Here is a 22,049-nt window from a genome sequence, read left to right as displayed (position 1 = left end):
GAGCACTTTCAAATTTCCAGACTTTGTGTTAGACATATTTTTAATTAGCTCCTATCATTTCCAAAACAACCCAGGTGAAATAAAGGTTATTATCTCCTTCAGCAGAGCAAATTGAAGCTCTTGGAGATTAAGTTACCTGAGGAAGTCACTTGGCTGAAATTCAGATCTAACCCAAACACTGACCTTTTTCTATACTAAAGGAAAAACTATTGCTAAACATGGTCTGATACAGAACTTTTTGAGCTACATAATCTGCAACATCCTTCTGGGAAGAAATTAGCATCACAGACAAAAGGTTTGAGCAGATTTCTAATAGACCTAAATGAGATTGAGAGTGGCTTATTAATCAGAAGTCTAGTCTGACACCCTTTTTTTTTCCTTTGGAGTCTAAAAATGATTACTAACAATTTTCTTATAAATGTCTCTACCAAGATAGAAATCTTTGCATTGGTCTTTTAGAAGACTTTTCCTTTGCAGTCAGACTCAAATAAAAATCTGACACGTTATAACTTAATTGTCTGAAAAGACTATTATTTTTCCTTTATTAGACCACTGTATCTGAATTTGTGAAGACGGACATGCAGAAGTAAGCATAATGCTTCTTGGTTCACACTTCAAGCAAACAGTTCGTCCCAGAATAATTAAACTGCTTCTATTTATAATTTTGATATGTCTAATAGTTCCCTGTAGACATAGCCAGTATCTCTGATTTTTCCAAATATGGCTGAGGGAGTGGCCAAGTGGCTAAGTCTTGCAAGGTTTCAATAATTAGGGATACATTTAGTTTGCATTTGGTGAGATATGTTTATGTGACTTGCAGGCACTTCCAAGTGTTGTTCAATCATTGCCAGTTATCCTAATGTAGCAATGGCTTCTGAGGTGACTCCTCCAGTTACATGCTGACTCTTTCAGGTGCCAGGCTAGGGGATGTATGAAGAGATGCACATGCTCTATGGTAATGGAAGAGAAATAAGATCTAAAATATATGGGGCCAGAAACTACTCCATGGGAATCATTTCACAAACTTGAAGTCATATATGAAACACACTAGAGATTTTCTCAGAGTTCCAACAATATTGAAAATGCACATAGCATTATCAATTATGAAGTTGAAATAAGCCTTTCAAAACTGCCAATAATGGGGACTTGCCTGGAAAAGACTCTGATGCTGGGAGAGATTGGGGGCAGGAGGAGAAGGGGATGACGCAGGATGAGATGGCTGGATGGCATCATGGACTCGATGGACGTGAGTCTGAGTGAACTCCTGGAGATGGTGATGGACAGGGAGGCCTGGCGTGCTGCGATTCATGGGGTCGCAAAGAGTCGGACACGACTGAGCGACTGAACTGAACTGAACTGAACTGCCTGGTAGCCCAGCAGTTGAGAATCTGCCTTGCAATGTAGGGAACAAAGGTTTAACCCCTGATCAGGGAACTAAGATCACACATGCTGTGGAGCAACAAAGCCCCCACACCTTAACTGGAGAGTCTGGGCACCATTCTCAACAACTGGAGAGTCTGTGTAGCATCCTCAAAGATCCCACATGATGCAATGAAGATCCCATGTGCCACAGCCAAGACTTGAGGCAGCAAAACAAATTAATAAATCTTTTTTAAAACTGTCAAAAATAATAAAATAATTTTCAATTAATTGTGCTAGAGAAAGAGGAAAAACTGAATGACTTCTCCATTCCTTCCGTGAAATATCTTTTTAAACATCATACACAGAGATTGGGATTCCCTAGTGGCTCAGATGGTAAGAAATCTGCCTGCAATGTAGGAGACACAGGTTCGATCCCTAGGTCAGGAAGATGCCCTGGAGAAGGAAATGGCAACACACGCCAGTATTCTTGGCCTGGAGAACTCCGTGGACAGAGGGGCCTGGCAGGCTACAGTACATGGTGTCGCAAAGAGTTGGACACGACTGAGTGACTAAAACACGCAGAGATAATAAAAAAATGCAGATAAAAAGTAAGACAAAAAGCATTTACAGAGATATGTTAGGCAACTAATTAATTAAAATATTATTACTTCTATGGATTTTGATTTTATGTAGCATTTGAAATTTTTAAAATTTGTAAACTTTTGATATTTTTATTTTGTATTTTTTTTCCTAGAGAGAGCTTCCAAAATTGTGTATCTCCTTCCAATGAATAGCTATTGTGCATCAGACACAAATGTTCCAGATAGCCTGTTCAAATGTTTTACACATACTTAACTTACAAAATCCTCAACAGCTCCATGTTCAAGAAATGAAGTTATTGTTGTTGTAACGCTGCAAAAGTTCAGAAAGTATAGTAGACTTGTCCCCAAATGAACTGGACCCTAGAAGATCAGCTCCCTGTGACACCTATGGCGGGGTTATTGGTTTAAATTATTCATTCAGAAAAGAGGATTTACAACAACACTAGGCATTTTTAATAAGGATTCTCTCCTGATGCAACACAAAACTGCCTTCCTTTTACTGTCGCTAAGAGCTTGTAGAACTGTCAGCTTAGTTAAGCCTAACATGTTTTCATTGTTCTCTGCAAAATGTTTATATTGTTCCTAGTCCTCTAAACAGATGAGAAAAACACTTGTCATTGTTATTTTTTGCCCATGAACTTAATGTCAAAATCCCACTTAGGTCATGAATAACTTCTTTTTCTTCTGTCCCTGCTTTTGAGCCAAGGAAAAATCTGGATTCTTAAAGTATATAGACCTAGCCTAGGTATCTCACTCTCTCTTCACTCTGCTCCTCTCCAGGTCATGGCTCAGTGCTGAGAACACTCAGCAAATAAACTCTTAAAAACTCTTTTGTTATGAGGTTCGGTTCAGTTCAGTTCAGTTCAGTTCAGTCGCTCAGTTGTGTCTGACTCTTTGTGACCCCATGGACCGCAGCTTGCCAGGCCTCCCCTGTCCATCACCAATTCCCAGAGTTTACCCAAACCCATGTCCATTGTGTCGGTGATGCCATCCAACCATCTCATCCTCTGCCGTCCCCTTCTCCTTCTGCCTTCAATCTTTCCCAGCATCAGGGTCTTTTCAAATGAGTCAGCTCTTCACATCAGGTGGCCAAAGTACTGGAGCTTCAGCTTCACCATCAGTCCTTCCAATGAACACTCAGGACTGATCTCCTTTAGGATGGACTGGTTGGATCTCCTTGTAGTCCAAGGGACTCTCAAGAGTCTTCTCCAACACCACAGTTCAAAAGCATCAATTCTTCGGCACTCAGCTTTCTTTATAGTCCAACTCTCACTTCTATACATGACTCCTGGAAAAACCAGAGCCTTGGCTAGATGGACCTTTGTTGGCAAAGTTGTGAGGTTATTACTTAGTTACTCTAACTTTTCAAACCAGAAAGAAACAAATTAGAAATGACAAGATTTTTTAATTATCCATCTTGATTTTTTTAAAGGCAGGATTAATAAATCACTTGGATCTCTTCTTAAAGGTAGAAAAATAAACTACAATATTATCAATCTGCCAGTTTTGCCACTTTATTATATTTAAAACCGGTTGTAACTTGATTTAATTAAATTATATCAAAATATATCATATAGTTGATAAATTAGGCAATGGCCATCTAAAGATTCTATAATGAAATTACCATCTTTAAAATTATTATAGTTACCATTGATAAGCCCTTATTTAGCATCAAGCAACACATAATACTTTACCTACTTTATCTTTTGGTTCCCCATTGTCTAGGATATCTACCTAGGAGGTAGATATCTTGTTCTGTATTTTACAAATGAGAAAGTAGTCTTTGGATATGATAGTTCAGGTTACAGAACCAGTAAGTAGCAGGACCAGGATTCAACAGAGAACACAGCCAGAGAAAGAGCCGCAGAGATCTCACACCAAATAAAGATGCGGTAGGGCCACCTTATGCTGACAAATCTACTGTAGTAACATACAGGGTAGAGTATGAGCACACTGGCAATGGTAACATTCTGAAGAAAGTAATATTTACTTTTGAAATGTTTCCATCACATTTTGGCAAAAGCTCTGAAACCCTCTCCGGCTTTTTTTTTTTTTTCCCTTTAATGGAACTAGAAGAGAGTAAAACTGTTACTGTGTCAGGCCCTAATTATTATAGAAAAATGCCCAGTAAAATATTCTGAATCCTTAGAAATTAGTGGAAAAGTAATGCATTAAATCAGTGGTCTTCAAAATTTTTGTAACCTCAAATAAGTTTATAGAACTATGCATCATATTATATATATTTATGACTTATGACCAACCTAGATAGCATATTGTAAAGCAGAGACATTACTTTGCCAACAAAGGTCCGTCTAGTCAAGGCTAGGGTTTTTCCAGTGGTCATATATGGATGTGAGAGTTGGACTGTGAAGAAAGCTGAGTGCCAAAGAATTGATGCTTTTGAACTGTGGTGTTGGAGAAGACTCTTGAGAGTCCCTTGGACTGCAAGGAGATCCAACCAGTCTATCCTAAAGGAGATCAGTCCTGGGTGTTCTTTGGAGGGAATGATGCTAAAGCTGAAGCTCCAGTACTTTGGGTACCTCATGTGAAGAGTTGACTCATTAGAAAAGACTGATGCTGTGAGGGATTGGGGGCAGGAGGAGAAGGGGATGACAGAAGATGAGATGGCTGGATGACATCACTGACTCAATGGACATGGGTTTGAGTGAACTCCAGAAGTTGGTGATGGACAGGGAAGCCTGTCTTGCTGTGATTCATGGGGTCACAAAAAGTTGGACACGACTGAGCAACTGAACTGAACTGAACTGATGACATCCAAAATTTATTTTCATCATATATGTTAATTGTGGCAAATGATGCAATTTCCAGTGAATTATAAAAACTGACATTTTAAAATACAACTTTTATGTTGGTCTTTTATACCTAATTCATATCCCTTTAAGACATATACTTTCAGAAAGCTCTTCTTATCTACTGAAACATTTTAATGGTTCCATTTTATCTTTAAATCCAATTCTATTCTATTTCTACCTCAGAATATTATCCTTTATATTTATGCCTGAAAATGTTTATTGAACACCTTGTCATACTTCTTTGAAACAAAAAAATACAGATGGAAATTAAAATAATTAAAACAACTTTAAACATCAGAATGGATATAAGTCTCTTTAAAACACCTGGATTATCACTTCAATTAACAAAACAAAAGAATTCATTCCAAAATTTAATAAATATTAAGCTTAAAATATAAAATTTATTATAAATGCTTCTCTTAAGTTGTTAAGTCAATGGTCTTTTTGTTTTTCAATTGATCCAGGTATCCATGGACACCTACTATTTATTACAATCAGATAGGTTTCAGCATCAACTTCATTTTAATTTCTTGTTTTTATAAGGATGTTTACTGAGAAAACATGTTCCTTTAAATGTATAGATATGAATGCAACAGGTTTTGTTATGGTTATGTAATTTACTTCCCTGAACTGTGTGTGCCTGAATTAAAGTTTGTATCTGACATGTCCAATTTATAACCTTCATCAGATCCCCATTTATGCCTGTATGTATGCCATGTATATGCTCTTTCAAAACCTCTGCTTAACAAAAGGCATTGTCCTTAGCACCAAAATAGAGTGTTTAACCTTTCCAAGAAGTTACAGTTAAATGAAGATCATACTATAATACCATAGACTTAGAAAAAAAAAAAAAAAAAACCTTGCATGCTAAACAAGTGTTAGCACTCATGAGAATGATCCCTCTACTTCTCTTCTAACAGAATACTAAAACAGCTGTTAACATTTCAAAGAAATTTTTCAGTCGCCAATTTCCATTGTACTTGTAAAGAATATCATTGACATAGCCTCAGATAATATAACCATGATATTGGTGGCTCAGAGGTTAAAGTGTCTGCCTGCAATGTGGGAGACCTGGGTTCGATCCCTGGGTCGGGAAGACCCCTGAAGAAGGAAATGGCAACCCACTCCAGTATTCTTGCCTGGAGAATCCCATGGAAGGAGGAACCTGGTGGGCTACCGTCCACGGGGTCGCAAAGAGTCGGACACGACTGAGCGACTTCACTTTCACTTTACCTTATTGTTACTCAAATTTTTTTTTATTGCTTAAAAAACCTAGGTTTCTCTGGGGAGACAAAACATAAATTCAACATAAAAGTTGTTTTAGGCTCATAACCTGCTAATAATGAATTTAACCTATGGAAACGAATTCCATATGTGTGATGTCAGTATCACACATATGAGGCAATAGGGTTTGTAAAGATACCATTTTGGACCTAGAACAATATTTTGGTTTTATCTGAGACATGGTGCCAAGCCACAATCTGGTTCTGTTTTCAGATCCATCAGTGACAATAATGTGACCCTCATGTTCTGGAAACTCCACTGGTGAGTGGTTCCACCATTTAAGACAAAGAGGCAGTCGTTCTTCTTCCATTATATATTGTGAGGTTTAATTAATGGGTGTAAAGCAGTTGGAGAGTGCTAGATGAAAGCCTCCATAGAAGATAAGTAAGTACAACACAAATTATGTAAGCATTGTGTATGTATGTATGACATTATGTATGTCATCTCAGCTGGTTTGGCGGATGAAATTGTTGGGTAATTGTTCCTTACTGTTGAGTTCTCCAGGTCCAAAATGGGATAGGTCTTACCTGACTGTGGTACACCTGGAAATGCATCTCAGCAAGACTTGTTTGGCAAGAAATTACTGTTTAACTCCAACTCAGGTGCTTCCATAAAGGTGTCTGATCACAACTACATGAGCTAAGTAATAACTGAGGCATTAAATTTATGCATAGTTTTCATTTTATAACTTTGCTTTCAGATGTGCTCACGACAGGGAAGGTAAACAAGGTTTATCTCTAGGGTCAGGTCTACTCAATTGGTTAAGGTTGTCAGGAGGGCAGTAGTGAAAAGGATTCTGAGGCCATAGCTAGCATCTTCAGAAAAGGGGGTCACTGGAGATTAACTTTGACTCTTGTGGCAGTGAAAGCAGAGTTGAAGCAGAAGTACCTTATAATTTCCTTGCCTGGTATAGGCCATGATTACTATGCCAACTAGAACGTGGTAATGTATTCATGCACATATCTAGGAAAATCCCTAAGGGTATGTACGGTACACCCAATCCTGCCAAGTCATGTTCAGTTCTCTAAGCACAGATATAAAAATATTTATTCAGTTGAGTTTTTTCCCTAGTAACTAGCTAATCTGAAAATAACCAATTGAATTTTATTAAGCCATTTCTCAGTAACTAGTTATTTGATTAAACTGAACTTGCTTTTCTTCCTACCGGTGCAGATATAGCTTAAATATCTTTTGAGTGAACATATTTTAGGCTTAATTGGCTTAATTTCTAATCAAACTCTAAAGGATTTTGGGCTTCAGAAAATTTGAAACTATAGAATTACCTTGTTCTTTCTTGAACCAATTAACTGAGTAGATTCTTTGCATTCGATTTAAAGCCCCTGAACTTTAGCTAAAGTTTCATTTTCTCTCCCAGCAGTTGGAAACCTATCTCCTTGTGCAACAGAAACTAAGCATGAACCTCAGGCTTACTGAACTGAACAGACCCTGGCGCCTGTCCCCAAATATTGATGTGCGGAATCTCCCAGGAAGTGCAGTTTCACTCTTCTCCCTTTTACAAGCCGTGAAAGGAAGTATGCCAGGTTGTTATTCAACTCTAGTATTTAATCAAGCATTACTTAGGCTCTTCTGAAACTCTTTGGCTTCTAAGTTGAGAGGAAAGGCAAAGAGAACACAGGATGGAAACTAATTGAGCAGGCTGCCAGGATTACTCGGGATCACATGGCCATTCTCAGTCAGGCCCCAGTTACCACCTCCCCCAAACTTCCGAGAGTCAGCAAGAAACCCCACCTCAGTCCTGGTGCTGATTTCTAACTTAATATTTTACAGCTTTCTCAAGGATATGATGCACAGTAATCCACTGTCTGAAGTGTGACTTTCTATAAATCTAGTTTCAGCGCACAGCAGACAACACTTTCTCCATTCAGGTTGTGAGTACACAAATCGGGCATCCCCACAATGGGAAAAAAAATAAGATTTGTTTATGTGTTTGGAGAACAGCATGCAGGTCAGGTCACTTGAGCAACAGGTGCAGGACTGACTCACTGTGGTTTCCTCACCTGCAAAGGGGAACCCAGCATGTGTCAGAAATCCCTGATACAGCAGTGACCAGGACCAAACTCTCTGTCCTGCTTTTTTTTCACTGAGGCAAGAAACGTATGTCCTTTGTTTTCCAATACCCAAAAGAGAACTAGCCTGTCCCGAAGTCAAAGCAACCAACCTATGAAAGCTGGAGGGTTGGGCTTTCTTTTTCTCTTTTTTTTAAAGGCCTGAATGAGGTGATAGCTTCATGCTGACAGCTGAGAAGCAGGTCAGTCAGGTTCTTGGGTGCTCTATTACACAAGCAAGATACAGCCAGCCTCACCTCACTTCGTTTCTCTGGCACCCTCCTGCCCAGTGGGACATCTGTACACTTAACCCATCTGCTTTCTCTAATGCATGGCAGACTCCCTGCGGTCAGGACGGCTGTGATACTTCAGTTTCTATTTGTAAACACCTCCTAGACCTGAAGGTAAGTGCATGCTGGATTATATCAGATCCTTGGTCTCATCTCTCTCTCTCTCTTTCTCTTATTTACCAAAGAGAATCAAAGCCAGTTGAACTTTTGGCAGAACAGTCTGGCAAGTACCTACAGAGACCCTTTGTGAAGACAGGTAGCTGTTTCATCAAGTAATTATCTTCCAAATGAGCATTCGTGCTAAGTGAGTTAACTTTAAGAATTATTGCCAAATTCTCTAGATGATGAAACCAGCTGAAGAGTTAAAGAAAAAAACTTGCTTCAAACCTACATGATTGTAAGGGCGAATTTCCTTAAGTCAGATCTTAGTAAAAAGCTTCAAAATGTTTAAAGCAGAAGTGGCTGCGAGAATATAAACTGAGTATTTAGATTTAAATTATGCATTTGGCTCAATGGTTCTTGCTGAAGTATTAGAACCTGACAGCTTTTTGAAAACAATCTGCTAATGCAAGGAATTATGAAGCTTTATATCTTTACCAAAGATCTTCTTAATCAAAAATTGGCAAAATGATGTGTATATATTTTACTTAACATGAAATGTGTACATGTAGAGCACTCAATGGAAATCTAAAAAGCTAAGCTGGTTGCTGCAAAAGACCTCCCATGGATCAAAGACAGGCATTAAGTTTCTTATAATTATTTTCAGTTTGTGGCTGTGTATGGATTCTTTTATTACAGAGAGCTCGATATAATGCTTACCACTGTCTTCTAACCAACCCATAGAGACTCTTTCTACAAACAGTGAAACAATAGAAGGCTGAAAACTCAGGAATTTGGGTCCAGAATATTTCTTTTGGTGACACAATCTTTCTAAACTTAACACTCTTCCACCTAATTATCTCAGTATTGAAGTTTATGACTGAAAATGCCCGAGTTCGCAGGGAGTATGACATTCTATATATTTTTCTGGGCTTATACATTCCTCTGTCTTATAATTAGAATGATGTTCTCAAACTCTTGAAATGTATTAGTTCCTGGAGGAAAGTCATGTTTTCCTTTTTGTGTGTTTCTTTCTTTTAAAATCAAATAAAGTGAATGATATGGGTTCTCAATAGAATCCTACCTTCTGGCTAGTTAAGTCTTCTCTCCCTTAAAACCCTCTCATAAAAGGCATCCTAGAAGCGTAATTCCTCACGTCTTCATTTACTGTGGCATTTTCAGTGAGGGACAGCAAAATATAATGCAAGACTGGAAAGCCCACTCTGAGTAAAATGTGAGTTCTGCCTGGATACCAGCTACATGTCTGGCTGTTTCTTATGACTAAGACAAGCAAAACTCATCTGTCTTAATTGGTAGCCTGAGATCTACAATAAGAATGATCACAAACAACACAGAGAAGCAACACAGAATATACTCTTTAGTTGTTTCACTACAGAAACATGCTTTTATACATCTTCTCAGTGCAGCTTAAAGTGATGGTTTTCTTTAAAATTTCTGATTTTGGTTTAGTTTAGAATAACTAGCATTCCTCTTCCCTTGCATGGCTTGATTACTTGACACAAACCAGGATACTTCCTTATTTTTAAAGCTCAGTGCAAAATAGGTATGACTCAATTACAACAGGAGGACTGGGCAGAATAATAACTTTACAAAATTAAGGGGCAACAATTTTATGAACATTGAATGTGGCTTTGCTTCCCTTAATGGCCACAAGTGTTCTTTTTTTTCTTCCCTTATCACCACCTCCTGAAACCCTCTATACAAAAGCAGTAATGTGAAACCACTTTTTAGTGCCAACACCAGAGACAAGAGAAAATAGCGTTCATTTTCTTTGGATAGAGGAACTATTAAAAAAAAAAAAGTGAAACTCACACTATCTGAAAGTATATTTTAAAAGTTATTAAGCCTTAGAAGCAATACAAACATTTCAATATATTCAGAAAGATTTAGAATCTTTGTTTAACGTATCACAAATTGGATGGAAATCCTCCTCTCTCTCTCTGTCTCTATTCCCTTTATAATAATTCTAATTTTGGAAGTTTTTCAGGTTCATAATGAGCTTATCTCTGTTCCTAGGCTACACCCAGAAAATTCCTCTTAGGAATTTCTACCTCAGGGCAAGATGGGGCAAAGAATAGGAGAAATGATGCTATCTGGTTCTCCTGTTTGTTTGTTTGTTTTTTCCCTCTCTCTCTCTCTCCAAATTCACTTTCTTTCATCCCCACATTCTCTCTGCCTCCACTGTACACCTGGTTGACTGATGAACTTGGAACACAGGAGCACACAATCCATTATCTAGCATAACTTTACACAGCAAATAGACAACAGAGTTTACATATATTAACTAGAGAGGGAAGGAGGCTGAAAGGAAATTGTAAAGAATATAGATTTTTATTGTCCTCTGGAGTTTCTGTACCACTAACGTAATCTTCCCTGTTTGTAATACGCATTGTTCCATTCAGAATGGGGTCTGTGCTCAGTCATGTCTGACTCTTTGCGACCTCATGGATTATAGACCGCCAGGCTCCTCTTTCCATGGAATTTTTCAGAAAAGAATATTGGAGTAGGTTGCTGTTTCCTACTCCAGGGGAAAATGGGGTCACACTTAACCAAAATTGCTTAGTCCTTGCCCCAGCAAAAATCCAGTACCAGTGTTCTGAAAAGCTGATGGCTTCAATTCCTGGCTGCTTCTGTCCCTTTAAGAAGAACGGACCTGAGTAGGAGGTGCAACCTGGTTCTCTCAGAAGCCAGAGGGCAGAAGCAAAGCTGTCCCCAGTTACCATTCTGGGACAACAGAACAAATCAGTACTCACAAAAGCCTTACCCACGGAGTGTATTAATTTTTGAATAAGTTGCAAATAGCATTCACAATGTACTGTCTTATTCCACTCTTTACTTTCTCCTGTTTCCCTGGAAATAAATTATAGGCATAACAAACTGCTTGGCTCATTAGGGGTGTTGATACCTGAGGTTTTCAAGTTATAATCAAAAGCTGGGTAAAAGGTAGAGTGATCCCCTTGGTGGTTCCATGTTACAGGCAAAGTGAAACAGGAACAACAAAACTCACTTTGTTGACTCTTGATATGTGGATTCTCATTATGAGAAGGGAGCAAAAGCACTTTGCAACAATCCTTATGTGACATTATGAGAAAATTAGATGAACGGCCAAGGTTTGTTTTTTGGTCCCCTCTGGTGACCGCTTCTTTGGGAAGACAAAATAATCAGAAAACCTAAGTTTAGGGAAGGCAAATCAAACTGCCTAACCAGATAGGTGACCAAATACAATGCAAAATGAATCAGATCTGTGGCAGGAGACAGTGAAAGAGGCTATAAAGTTTACTATGAACTTGACAGAGTTAACAGGAGAGATGTTTCTGAAAAGGTCCATTTGAGTATTTTTAAACCAAATTGAATTGCATTTTAAATGTGCTAGGTGAAGCAATATTTTAATTAAATATTGGTGAACTTCAGGTCCTGGGGATAATTGTTCCTATTTTGTTAATGTTAATCTGTAAATTACAAGGTGAAAGTGTTTATTTAGAAACCATGGAGACAACTGCTGGGAATTTTTAAATTAGGATAAAGATGTACTTTAGTATGTTTAAGAGGTACTAAATGAAGAAGGTGGCTCAGACGGTAAAGAATCTACCTGCAAAAAAAAAAAAAAAAAAGAATCTACCTGCAATGCGGGAGACCTGGGTTCAATCCCTCGGTTGGGAAGACCCCTGGAGGAGTGCAGGGAAGCCCACTCCAGTATTCTTGCCTGGAGAATTCCATGGACAGAGGAGCCTGGCAGGCTACGGTCCATGGGGTTGTAAAGCGTTGGACATGACTGAGTGACTAAGCACAGCACACAGGTAGAAGTCACTACTTTACCAGTGATTAAAAATATGAGGTTATCAACAGCTCTGTTTAAAATAAAATTTGGATTATTTTATTACTATTATAATCTGTGCTAAGTAAACACTTGTGGGAAAAGTTCTAAAAACCAGCTGATACCAAATCTATATTCTTTTGTAGCTTCTATTATATAGGTGAGTGATTATGAGATTTTGATGCCAAGGTCTGACTCCTAACCCTATCTTTCAACTACTAGCTATGTGTTTTGAATACATTATTGACATTTTTTATTCCCATTTAACTATCTGTAAAGTAGGATTAATAACCTCTTCCTTATTGTTTGATTGTTTTTGTTAAGCATTAAATGAGAAAATATGCAAACCGTCTCATGTAATAAGTGCATACTAATAATATGTTTTCCAATTATGTTAAAAATTTTTAGGATCTAAATGAATTTTCTTGATTATCACAGAAAGTGACTGAAATATAAATAAACAAAATAATCACAAATACAAATATAGTCTAACTATTTTTTAAGAATTATTTTTAAATTAAAAATATTTAAAACTTTAACACCTAATTAGGTTGGAGTCAGCAAACTTGGCTTTCACTGCTGCTTTTTTCATTTACTAACTTTCATTCCTGGACACTCTGACCCTCAGTTTCTTCATCTGCAAAATGAGGATAATGTGAGCTGTACTTTTTGTCTCCAGGGATCATTGTGAGGATCTAATGAGTTGATATTACAAACTTTAAGACACTTATGGAAATAATGTTATATTTTAATAATAAGAAATGGAAATTAACTAACTGCTTACTTTGGACCAGATATGGTTTAAAGTACTTCTACCTAAATCATTTCATTTAGTCTGCAGAACACTATGAAGTTAGTATGATTATTATGATTTGATAGAACAACTGCTTCACATGACAATTTTTTTTCATATGTTTTTCATATAGAAGCCAGATTTGCAATATAAATGTAAATTCAAAACCTCTCCCCCATATCCTCCTGTCTATGAACTGTGGCACTTCCACGTTTAAGAGGCAATGTGATGTGCCCAGATTGGAGGTCAGAGCCATGGTTTCCAACTCCAACTCTGCCATGATCTAGTTAGGTACCTTTTCCCACACATGCTCCCAATCAGATTCTTCACTTATACAATAAGAGAATACAATGAAAGAATCTCCAGTTCTAAGAGTTTTCCTGACTTTCTATAACTTGGGATTAATAGGAAAAGGGGCAACATGAAGTAAACATAATGTAATAAAAAAAGGATGTTAACCTCAAATTCAAGTAACTCAAATTAAGACCTAATAAAATGCTTTCAAGTGGGGTTCCTGACTGACTCACTTTAAAGTGGTATGTTTAGTGTATAATTGAGAACATAATTTTTATAATAAACACTCCAAATTACATCTTTATAAAAAAAGTTTCCTTAAATAGGTTAAAGAAATCATCAAGCTCTACATGCCTTATATTTACAGTATTAAAAGAAAAAATTACTTAGCCATCCATATACACTATGTGTGTGTATGTGTGTGTGTGTGTGCGCGTGTGTATACTTCAACTTGTCCCAAGCTAAATGATCTTTGAAATAATAAAATGACAATGTCTAGCTTGAAAAAGTTTCTATATGGCATTTCCCTAGAGGAATAAAGAAAGAAATACTATATAGAAAATAGAACTCAGTCAAACAGCACTTAGTGACTCTTGTTTCAATAAAATCCAAAGAAAACAAACTTTTCGAATAAAGGGTATGATACTGTCATCTCAGGACTATGTCTCTATATTTTTTAAAATCACTTTAGAAATGTAGATCCATTAAAGCAAAACCTCAATACTTCATTTAATAAATCAAATGGTTATTATTTTCTTTCAGATTCTCCATATCAACACTAATACCAAAGAAGATTACAATGTTGACTTCAGCCAAAATTCTGTTGATTTCAATTTTGCCTAGTTTACTACTGTTTGGAAGCCATGGGGAAGAAGATCAAAAAGCAAACAAAACAGAAAGCACTGTAGAAGACTTAAAAACAAGGGAAAATCAATCTGTTCCTTTAGAAAGTAAAGCAAATTTAACCTCAGATAAAGAAAATAGAGAAACTTCCAATCCCAAGGCAAGTAATTTCTCTTTTGAGGATCCATCAAATAAAACACATCAAACAGGTTTCTACAATAATCTGTCAACAGACAACTCTTCCAGGAGTACGAGACTCATGCCTACACTTTCCCCAAGACCTCCCTCAATCCACAGCTTTGTTTCCAAACTGCCTTGGAACTCATCTATAGCAGATAACAGTCTTCTGCCAGTTTCAGCCCCTCCCAATACCACAGTTCCTGTGTCTTCAGAAAACTTTACCCGGTCTTCCATCAATGATACCTTGAAAGCTCCTGACAACAGTTCCATTACAGTTAGCAACCTCCCTTCAGGACCAAACACCGTATCTGTGACCCCCATGGTAACAGATGGATGGCCTACCACAACCAGAGAGAGCGTGGAGGGGTTTACCATCTATCAAGAAACAACTTTACATCCCACCCTGAAATTCACTAATAATTCAAAAATCTTTCCAAATACGTCAGACCCCCAAGAAGGTAAGTATAAATGGATTTAATTTTCCTTTTGTGTGAAATTGAATATCCAAATAAGTTATTACACCTAAGGAATGCACCACTCTAAAAGAAAAAGGAGGCTGCAATAGTACAAGCGTTTCTCATTTTACAACAGCAGCCATGATATTCATAGTGAATAGTGAAGGGACTTTTGGACTTAAGTCAATAGACACTAGTCATTTTGTATGGGAATGTGATGAAACAGTGGGCCAAAATAAGAAATAGGTTAAATTGAAAAGAAATTGAAACTGATGTAATGGTACAATTTTAAGATACTGTAGCAATATTACTGCATCTCAGAAAGACTATATGAAATTTCCCAGGCTTTTAGGAATACAACTCAACGGAAGTTTAAAAATATACGTATGTGGGATTTGAAAAGAGAATGGAATGAATAAATTTGGTAATTACCTGAAACCATACAGCAATCACAGGAGACTAGAACACTGATATTTTAAAAGTGTAAATTCAACAGGATACCCTTCTTGATTTTTAGTTTGGTACCTACTGAATACCATAAAAATAAAATTTAGCTGTGAGTATCACAAGGAAATTGTATTATGGGGACATTTATGTTTTCATCTGGGGATTAGTCAAGTTTTAAAACATAAAGCAGAAAATATTTCTAATGTGTAATGAAGATTCATTATATACCATGGTTTGTTTCCTGAATTAAAAAAAAAAAATTCTTTTTTCCCTCCATGAACTAATTGATTTCCATACAACTTATCTACAGATGTTAGTGATATAAACAACAAATTATATATACAAATTCCTATTTGAAAGCTGTTAGTGTACAAGAAAAGTTTTAAAATTTGAAATTCAAGATTAGTATAGCACTGCAACCAATATATTATGTGTACACATATTTTCATAATTTTAAGACATCCTTCCATTCATACATATAAAACTATGCTCTGTTTTGCCTTTCTAACACTATATATATATATAGATAGAGAGAGAGAGAGAGAGAGAGAATATTGAGTACTTAATCCTACCACTGTTCTTTAGTCAAAAGAAAATTTAGTTAACTTTGCCTCACTTTCAGCTTAGTAAAAAAATGTGCTGCTGTTGTCAAAAAATTTCAACATGTTTCTTGGTGTATAAATGGAGTCTGATATAGAATTAGAGACCCTATAAGAACTCTTGCCTACCTAATTAATAAGCTTCTTGAGAAATTATTTTTTAAAGCTGAAAATAAATTGCACTAAGTATAAATTTAGGGAGTATTATGTGATTTATTGATGACAGCCTTCAAATAAGGTGCTTGTTAAAGGGGATGATAGAATGAAATTCTGGATTCCTTGAAACTCAGACCTATACATTTGTTTGAAATGTACAAAGCACAGCAAACATCCTGTTTTGTTTGGTATATTTCCTGTATTTGAAAATATTCTATATCAGAATATATTTATTTTTCTCATAATGCCTTTTCATTGGGGTGAATTCATTTCTATCACCTACTTACTCCCATTTGCTTTCTAATTCTGAATAGAAACAAACTCAAAGCCTATCTCATCATTAAAGTTCATCAGTGATTCAGAGTTGATTAAAAACAATATAGAATTCAAGAAGTTAGATCTTAATGGAGAATGCACATGGCATTTCAGTACTATTAGTGTTAATACGTAATGAGACAGTTACAAAACTAAGGCTTAGGAATGTTTCAAGATAATTCAGATTTTGAAGTACAGTTTTATCAGGAAGTATATATTTCTGATATATATACAAAACTCAGTACTTTATAAAACACACATACACCAACTATATATACATACCCATTATCTTAAAAAAGTGTTAAACTTTGCTAACACAAAGTCCACATGTATTTCTATTCTTTGAATAACTATTTTCTACTTCTTATGTGTAAATTATTTTTTCTTTGTCCTCTAGAGAACAGAAATACAGGAGTAGTATTTGGGGCCATTTTAGGTGCTATTCTGGGTGCTTCATTGCTTAGTCTTGTTGGCTACCTTTTATGTGGAAAAAGGAAAACAGATTCATTTTCCCATCGGCGACTTTATGACGACAGAAATGAACCAGGTAAACACGACTTTCAGAACTTCACCTGTACACACTGGTTTTAATTAAGTGAAGGTGCTAATGTTCACTGCATTATCTGGATGGGATTTAGAGAGTCACATGACAGAAATGAACTAAAGATTTATTCTGATCTACTCTCTTTCTCAGAGAACATAACCAAAATAACTATGGGCCTGTTAGTGAAGTGTTAAAACCATTTGGAACTGTTGCTCATCACATCACAATTGGTTTTAAGTAATCCCAGAACCTAAAACATAGCATTATAAATAGTGTTAGTCACTCAGTTGTGTCTGACTCTTTGCAATCTTATAGACTATATGTAGCCCACCACACACTCCTCTGTATAGGAGGAGTGTGGCAAGAATATTGGAATAGGCTGCCATTTCCTCTCCAGGGCATCTTCCCAACCCCCTGGAAGAATCGAATCCAGGTCTCCTGCATAACAGACAGTTTCTTTACCATCTGAACCATCAGAGAAGCCAATGAAAAACAATGGTATGATATTAAGAACAAAATTGCCAGTTTGTAAGCAAAAAACTGGAGCCATTCTCCATTGTTGTTGGATCTCTTAATAGCAGGATTTTGAACAATGATTTATTCTAATTGGATGCTCTTCCAAAGTTTACACATATACAACAAATTTACACATATACAGTAGCTCTCTATTAATTATCTTGATGAGGCTCTAAAAAAGAATTTCTGAAGAGCTGTATATTTGGGTAGATAAAGTCAGATATACCTTAATTCAGAAATTTCCCAATCACGTGATGGAAAAAAAAAGCACCACATCTATGGATGAGAAATGTGTCTGCTAAAAATAAAGTACTGAGTTTGATCAGTATTAACTAGAACAGAAATGCTGCTGCTGCTGCTAAGTCACTTCAGTCGTGTCCGACTCTGTGCGACCCCATAGACGGCAGCCCACCAGGCTCCCCGGTCCCTGGGATTCTCCAGGCAAGAACACTGGAGTGGGTGAAATCACTTCAAAAGCTTGACTCATTTCTTTTAAAAAAAAATATTTCAGGACCAAAAAAAAAAATCTAGTTTTTGGCTTACACAATAGACTCTTGCTACCTTCAAAAATAGTTAAATGCCCCTGTTGAGTCCTATTGATAAAATCTTGTTGATTTTTTATAAGTTTGGATCACTACTGATTTATTGCTGATTTTCAAAAGCAAACCCATTAGTTGTAAATTTAACTGAACTCTGTTCATCTACATCCTGGCCTTTTCAAATCTGTTTATGGATTTCTAACAATCCATAGAAAATAAAAAGTAGAACTTTTCCAAATTGAAGGATAGGATTTCAAGCTTTGGGGGCTTCCAAACTTTTTTTTTTTTAACTTCATAATATTTTCTTTAAATGTTATCACATGCCAAAGGTCAGTCTGTCAACTTTACACAATCTAAGATGTTGTGATTGAGGCATGCTGGAATAATTCAATCACAACAGTTTTACTTTTTCAAGGTAACTTTGTGTCACGCCTTTCAAATCCATAAGGCTCCTGGGAGCCCAGTTTGTAACAGAAGGCTTAAGGACTAGTTAGGATCTGAGACTACCTAGCTGAATAATTAGATGACTAATATAGCTTGTAAATAGTCACTGTTTTAGTATTCAGAAGCCTAGAACATTCCAAGTTTTCTATAAAAATAAATTCAAGATCATTAAGGAAATAATAATTAGCTGTTTGTAGAAAGAAAAAAAGAAAACTAACCATGTTATTAGTTACAAAACCTTAAATGTATGATAACCTGGATCTATCAGAAGCAAACAGAAGCTTTTACAATTTTTTTTATCTCCATTGCTCACCCATAAATATATTAAGACACTTGATAAAATAATGACACTGATTTTAAAAGTAAAGCTCTTCACTTTTTAAAAATCACTTAAAACCAGAAGTAAAAATTCTGAACATGTTGGGAATTCCCTGGTGGTTAGGATTCTATGCTTTCATCACTGTGGGCCCAAGTTCTAGCCCTGGTCAGGAACTAGGATCCCACAAATGCACACAACATGACCAAATTAAAAAAAAAAAAAAATTCTGAACTTGTCGACATGGTTCTGAATTCACAAGATTCAAAAGTCAATGAGACATGTTGATACTTCCTTATACCAAATATTGCTAGACTTCTGTTGTGATCTCTCCCGTAGTTCCTTTATGTTTGGACCACCAGCAGTGAAATTTTGGAAGTTAAACTGTTCTTAGTTTTAGAAAGAAAAATGTGGCTTGATAAATTCAAAACCAGTATCTGACAATATCACATAAAAATGTAACTATTTGCTCATCCAGAACAATTCCTATGGTCTAGCAGATGCGGGAGTATGCGTTCCAGACTGTCACTATAAAACCATTTTTTTGTTGCTTTTTTAGTTCTGCGATTAGATAATGCACCGGAACCTTATGATGTGAGTTTTGGGAACTCCAGTTATTACAACCCAAGTGCAAATGATTCATCTACTTCAGCAGGTGGAGAAAATGCGCATGACGGCATTCCTATGGATAACATACCTCCGCTTCGCACCTCAGTGTGAAACTTAGGGGGGAAATGCTGCAGATGGCAAGTGTTCATCTACGTCCTGGCTTTTTCAAATCCATCTTCCAAACACTGAAGCAAGGCCACTGTCACGTGGCCTGTGCCAAGGAGAACTGTAAAAGCATGAGGCTACTAGCAAAAACATAAACAGAGGATAAATCATCCAAAAGGTTTCCTTTCTTACCAGCTTTGGCTATGCTGATTCATCCATTGAAAAACCTTCATTAGTATTTTGGCCTATTTTTTTCTTATTAGGAAGTATCTATGGAATCAGGTAAAACTAAGAGACTTCACCATGATTGCCCTGCCTGATTAATTAAAAAATCCTTCAGTGAAAATAGGAACCCCAAATTCAAAATCAATGGATTAACTCTTCATTGCTCCCTTTGTAGTCTTAATGAATTTTCCTGATGGAAAATTTGAAGGGTGATTTTTTTTTTCAATTTTGACTTAAAACTAGAAAGAGTATGGCACAGAGTTTGTGTTCCCGGGAAATTAAGGCAATGGGAGTGAAAAATTTGTATTCTAGTACATTTTATTTTTCTGAATCAGCAGGTCCCTAGTAAAGTTCTTGATTTGCCAAGTTGGTGATAACTTTGCATTCAACAGACCATAATCAGAAAGTTGACCCTACCCAGGAAAGTAATCACTTCTTTTCAAATCATGGGAAATACCAATCTGTAATTTACTTTAGGTCTCAATTAATTGGGTTCTTTAAAAACTCAATGAGAAACTTCATGAAAAAGTCAGCCAATACATATACATAAACATAATTTTTACAGTTTTAAGATGTTAGATAGGAATAGGATTTATTTAGTATTAGACATTATTGCTCAATCGTATACGGAATAGATTCTGTATCTCTAAGTGTATAAAATGTAAGGTTAAAAAAACAGATGACTGGAAGCCTTAAGCAAACAAAACATCTTCTGATCATTACTTTCACAAGTATGCTTCAGTTTGTTTTTAATTACTGGCTGCTTTTGGTAGGAAAAATATGCTCTACAGTATAGGAAGGTTGAGGTTTTAGGGCTTAGAAGATTAGATCAAGAGTTAAATTCCCAAAGAAGCCGTGAATGTATGAAGAAGGCATAGGAAAAAAAGAGATTTTATTGTTGAATTGACACATGGTATATGTGTTTGTGCGTGGGTGTGGGTGTGCAGAAACACAGCAACAGCTTCAGAAAACAAGGGCTAGGAAGTTAAGCAGTGGAAGAACGTACTTACCCCATATTGCCATAAAAATAGCAAAGAAGACTGTCCCTCCATTATCAAACAGATATGTCACCTTAATGAAAAACAAACAAAAACATTAGCCACATTTTTGGTTTTAAAAATCCAGTGATTACTTTTTTTTACACTGAGGCACTACTGATTTTTTTTTTTTTTCCTCGATGGAATCGCATTATTTTATCATTTGTAAATATAAGATATACAATCCTTTCATGGGTCCCGCAACTGTTTCATGTGATTTTCTCATGGAGAAAGTTGGGGAATCAGCATTTTCCCCCTTACTTTCTCTTTTCCTTTTGGACTCTACCTTTATTTCTGCTTTGAAGGGGTTCTAGCACTCTGAGGAAGTATTTGTGGACCGCAAATGGAAGCTATGCAGTGAGCTTTAAGAAGTTAGCTTTCCAGTGAAAGCACACACAGCTGCACTTCCTGTTAGCAAAACTTCCAGGGCTGGGGAAGTTACAGGATGCAGAATTCCATCAGTGATCCAGCATTTCCAAGGGAGAGGTATCAGAGTGCTAGGCCTGCTCTCCGATGTCCTTCAGAACGTGCCATGGGTCATTAAGAAATTTCATCAATCATTGTATATACATAGTCCAAGTGTTTTTTAATCAGACATGACCTGAAGTTTTATAAAGAACAATGTACAGTTACATGATGTTATTGAATATACATTTCAGAGTTGTAAGAATTGTTTGATTTTAATAAAGTATAAATTCAATTTGCCTTTTTCTCTTTTTATTTGCATAGTATCTTTACTATAGTTATAATTTAGTAAGGGAGATTAAACCAATACAGTCAAGGCATTATCTTTTTGTCAGTCACTTAAATCTTAAATACCGTAGAAATCATACAGAAAATAGGTGCATTATTCTCACAGGAGTAGAGGGCAATTAGGTATTTTCTTATAATATTGCATTATTGAAATTTTCATTATTTAAAAGATAATGAAAAGTATTACTTTTGAAAGTTGGTAGATAGGTGAAAGATATTCTAGATGGTTCTAAACTTCTAAGACTGTTGATGTTAAGGCTTGGGCTTTTGAAAAATGCAATAAGAATAGTTTTTCACAATAATCATCAGTGTATATTCTGTACAGTAGAGAAAAGGACCACAAAGAAATTCTTCCACAGAGCTCAAAAATTCCACCCAATGGCGGTATTTAGCTTTTTTTTATGTCCAAAGATATCCCAAACAGCTGAACAGCTGTTTGCTGTCCTTTATAAACAAGTTTAGTGCAGGAAACACCCTCTTGAAAGTGTTAGAACAGAGGCTTCACACATGGAAACATAAAGGTGACCA

General features: G+C 36.4%; 2 protein-coding genes across 4 annotated transcripts in view; one reads left to right on the top strand and one right to left on the bottom strand.

Moving 5' to 3' along the window:
* Window positions 1-22,049, bottom strand: part of ANO3 (anoctamin 3) — a 460,052-nt gene that overhangs the window by 64,256 nt on the left and 373,747 nt on the right. The window contains exon 14 of the mRNA XM_069553832.1: window positions 20,742-20,802. Coding sequence (XP_069409933.1) covers window positions 20,742-20,802 — 61 coding nt within the window. The remainder of the gene's footprint in view (window positions 1-20,741; window positions 20,803-22,049) is intronic.
* MUC15 (mucin 15, cell surface associated) lies at window positions 7,791-21,468 on the top strand. Of its 3 annotated transcripts, none has more exons than XM_069553840.1 (5): window positions 7,791-7,947; window positions 8,466-8,531; window positions 14,201-14,919; window positions 16,831-16,980; window positions 19,352-21,468. In XM_069553840.1, exons 3-5 carry the CDS (start codon window positions 14,238-14,240, stop codon window positions 19,510-19,512), a joined length of 993 nt encoding a protein of 330 aa, XP_069409941.1. In that variant the 5' UTR covers window positions 7,791-7,947; window positions 8,466-8,531; window positions 14,201-14,237; the 3' UTR covers window positions 19,513-21,468. The 3 variants fall into 3 exon arrangements, with proteins under 3 accessions (XP_069409941.1, XP_069409940.1, XP_069409939.1); XM_069553839.1 differs by having other exon boundaries at window positions 7,791-7,950; XM_069553838.1 differs by lacking the exon at window positions 7,791-7,947 and having other exon boundaries at window positions 8,078-8,531.

Source organism: Ovis canadensis, chromosome 15 (assembly GCF_042477335.2).
Source record: "Ovis canadensis isolate MfBH-ARS-UI-01 breed Bighorn chromosome 15, ARS-UI_OviCan_v2, whole genome shotgun sequence".
NCBI lineage: Eukaryota > Metazoa > Chordata > Mammalia > Artiodactyla > Bovidae > Ovis > Ovis canadensis.
This window is presented reverse-complemented; position numbering and strand designations above follow the sequence as displayed.

Bases quoted from the DNA above. Each gene is read 5' to 3' on its own strand.
- MUC15 (XM_069553840.1), top strand. From the start codon at position 14,238: ATGTTGACTTCAGCCAAAATTCTGTTGATTTCAATTTTGCCTAGTTTA. The intron at 14,920-16,830 runs GTAAGTATAAAT...TTTGTCCTCTAG, and splicing joins TACGTCAGACCCCCAAGAAG to AGAACAGAAATACAGGAGTA. The intron at 16,981-19,351 runs GTAAACACGACT...TTGCTTTTTTAG, and splicing joins TGACGACAGAAATGAACCAG to TTCTGCGATTAGATAATGCA.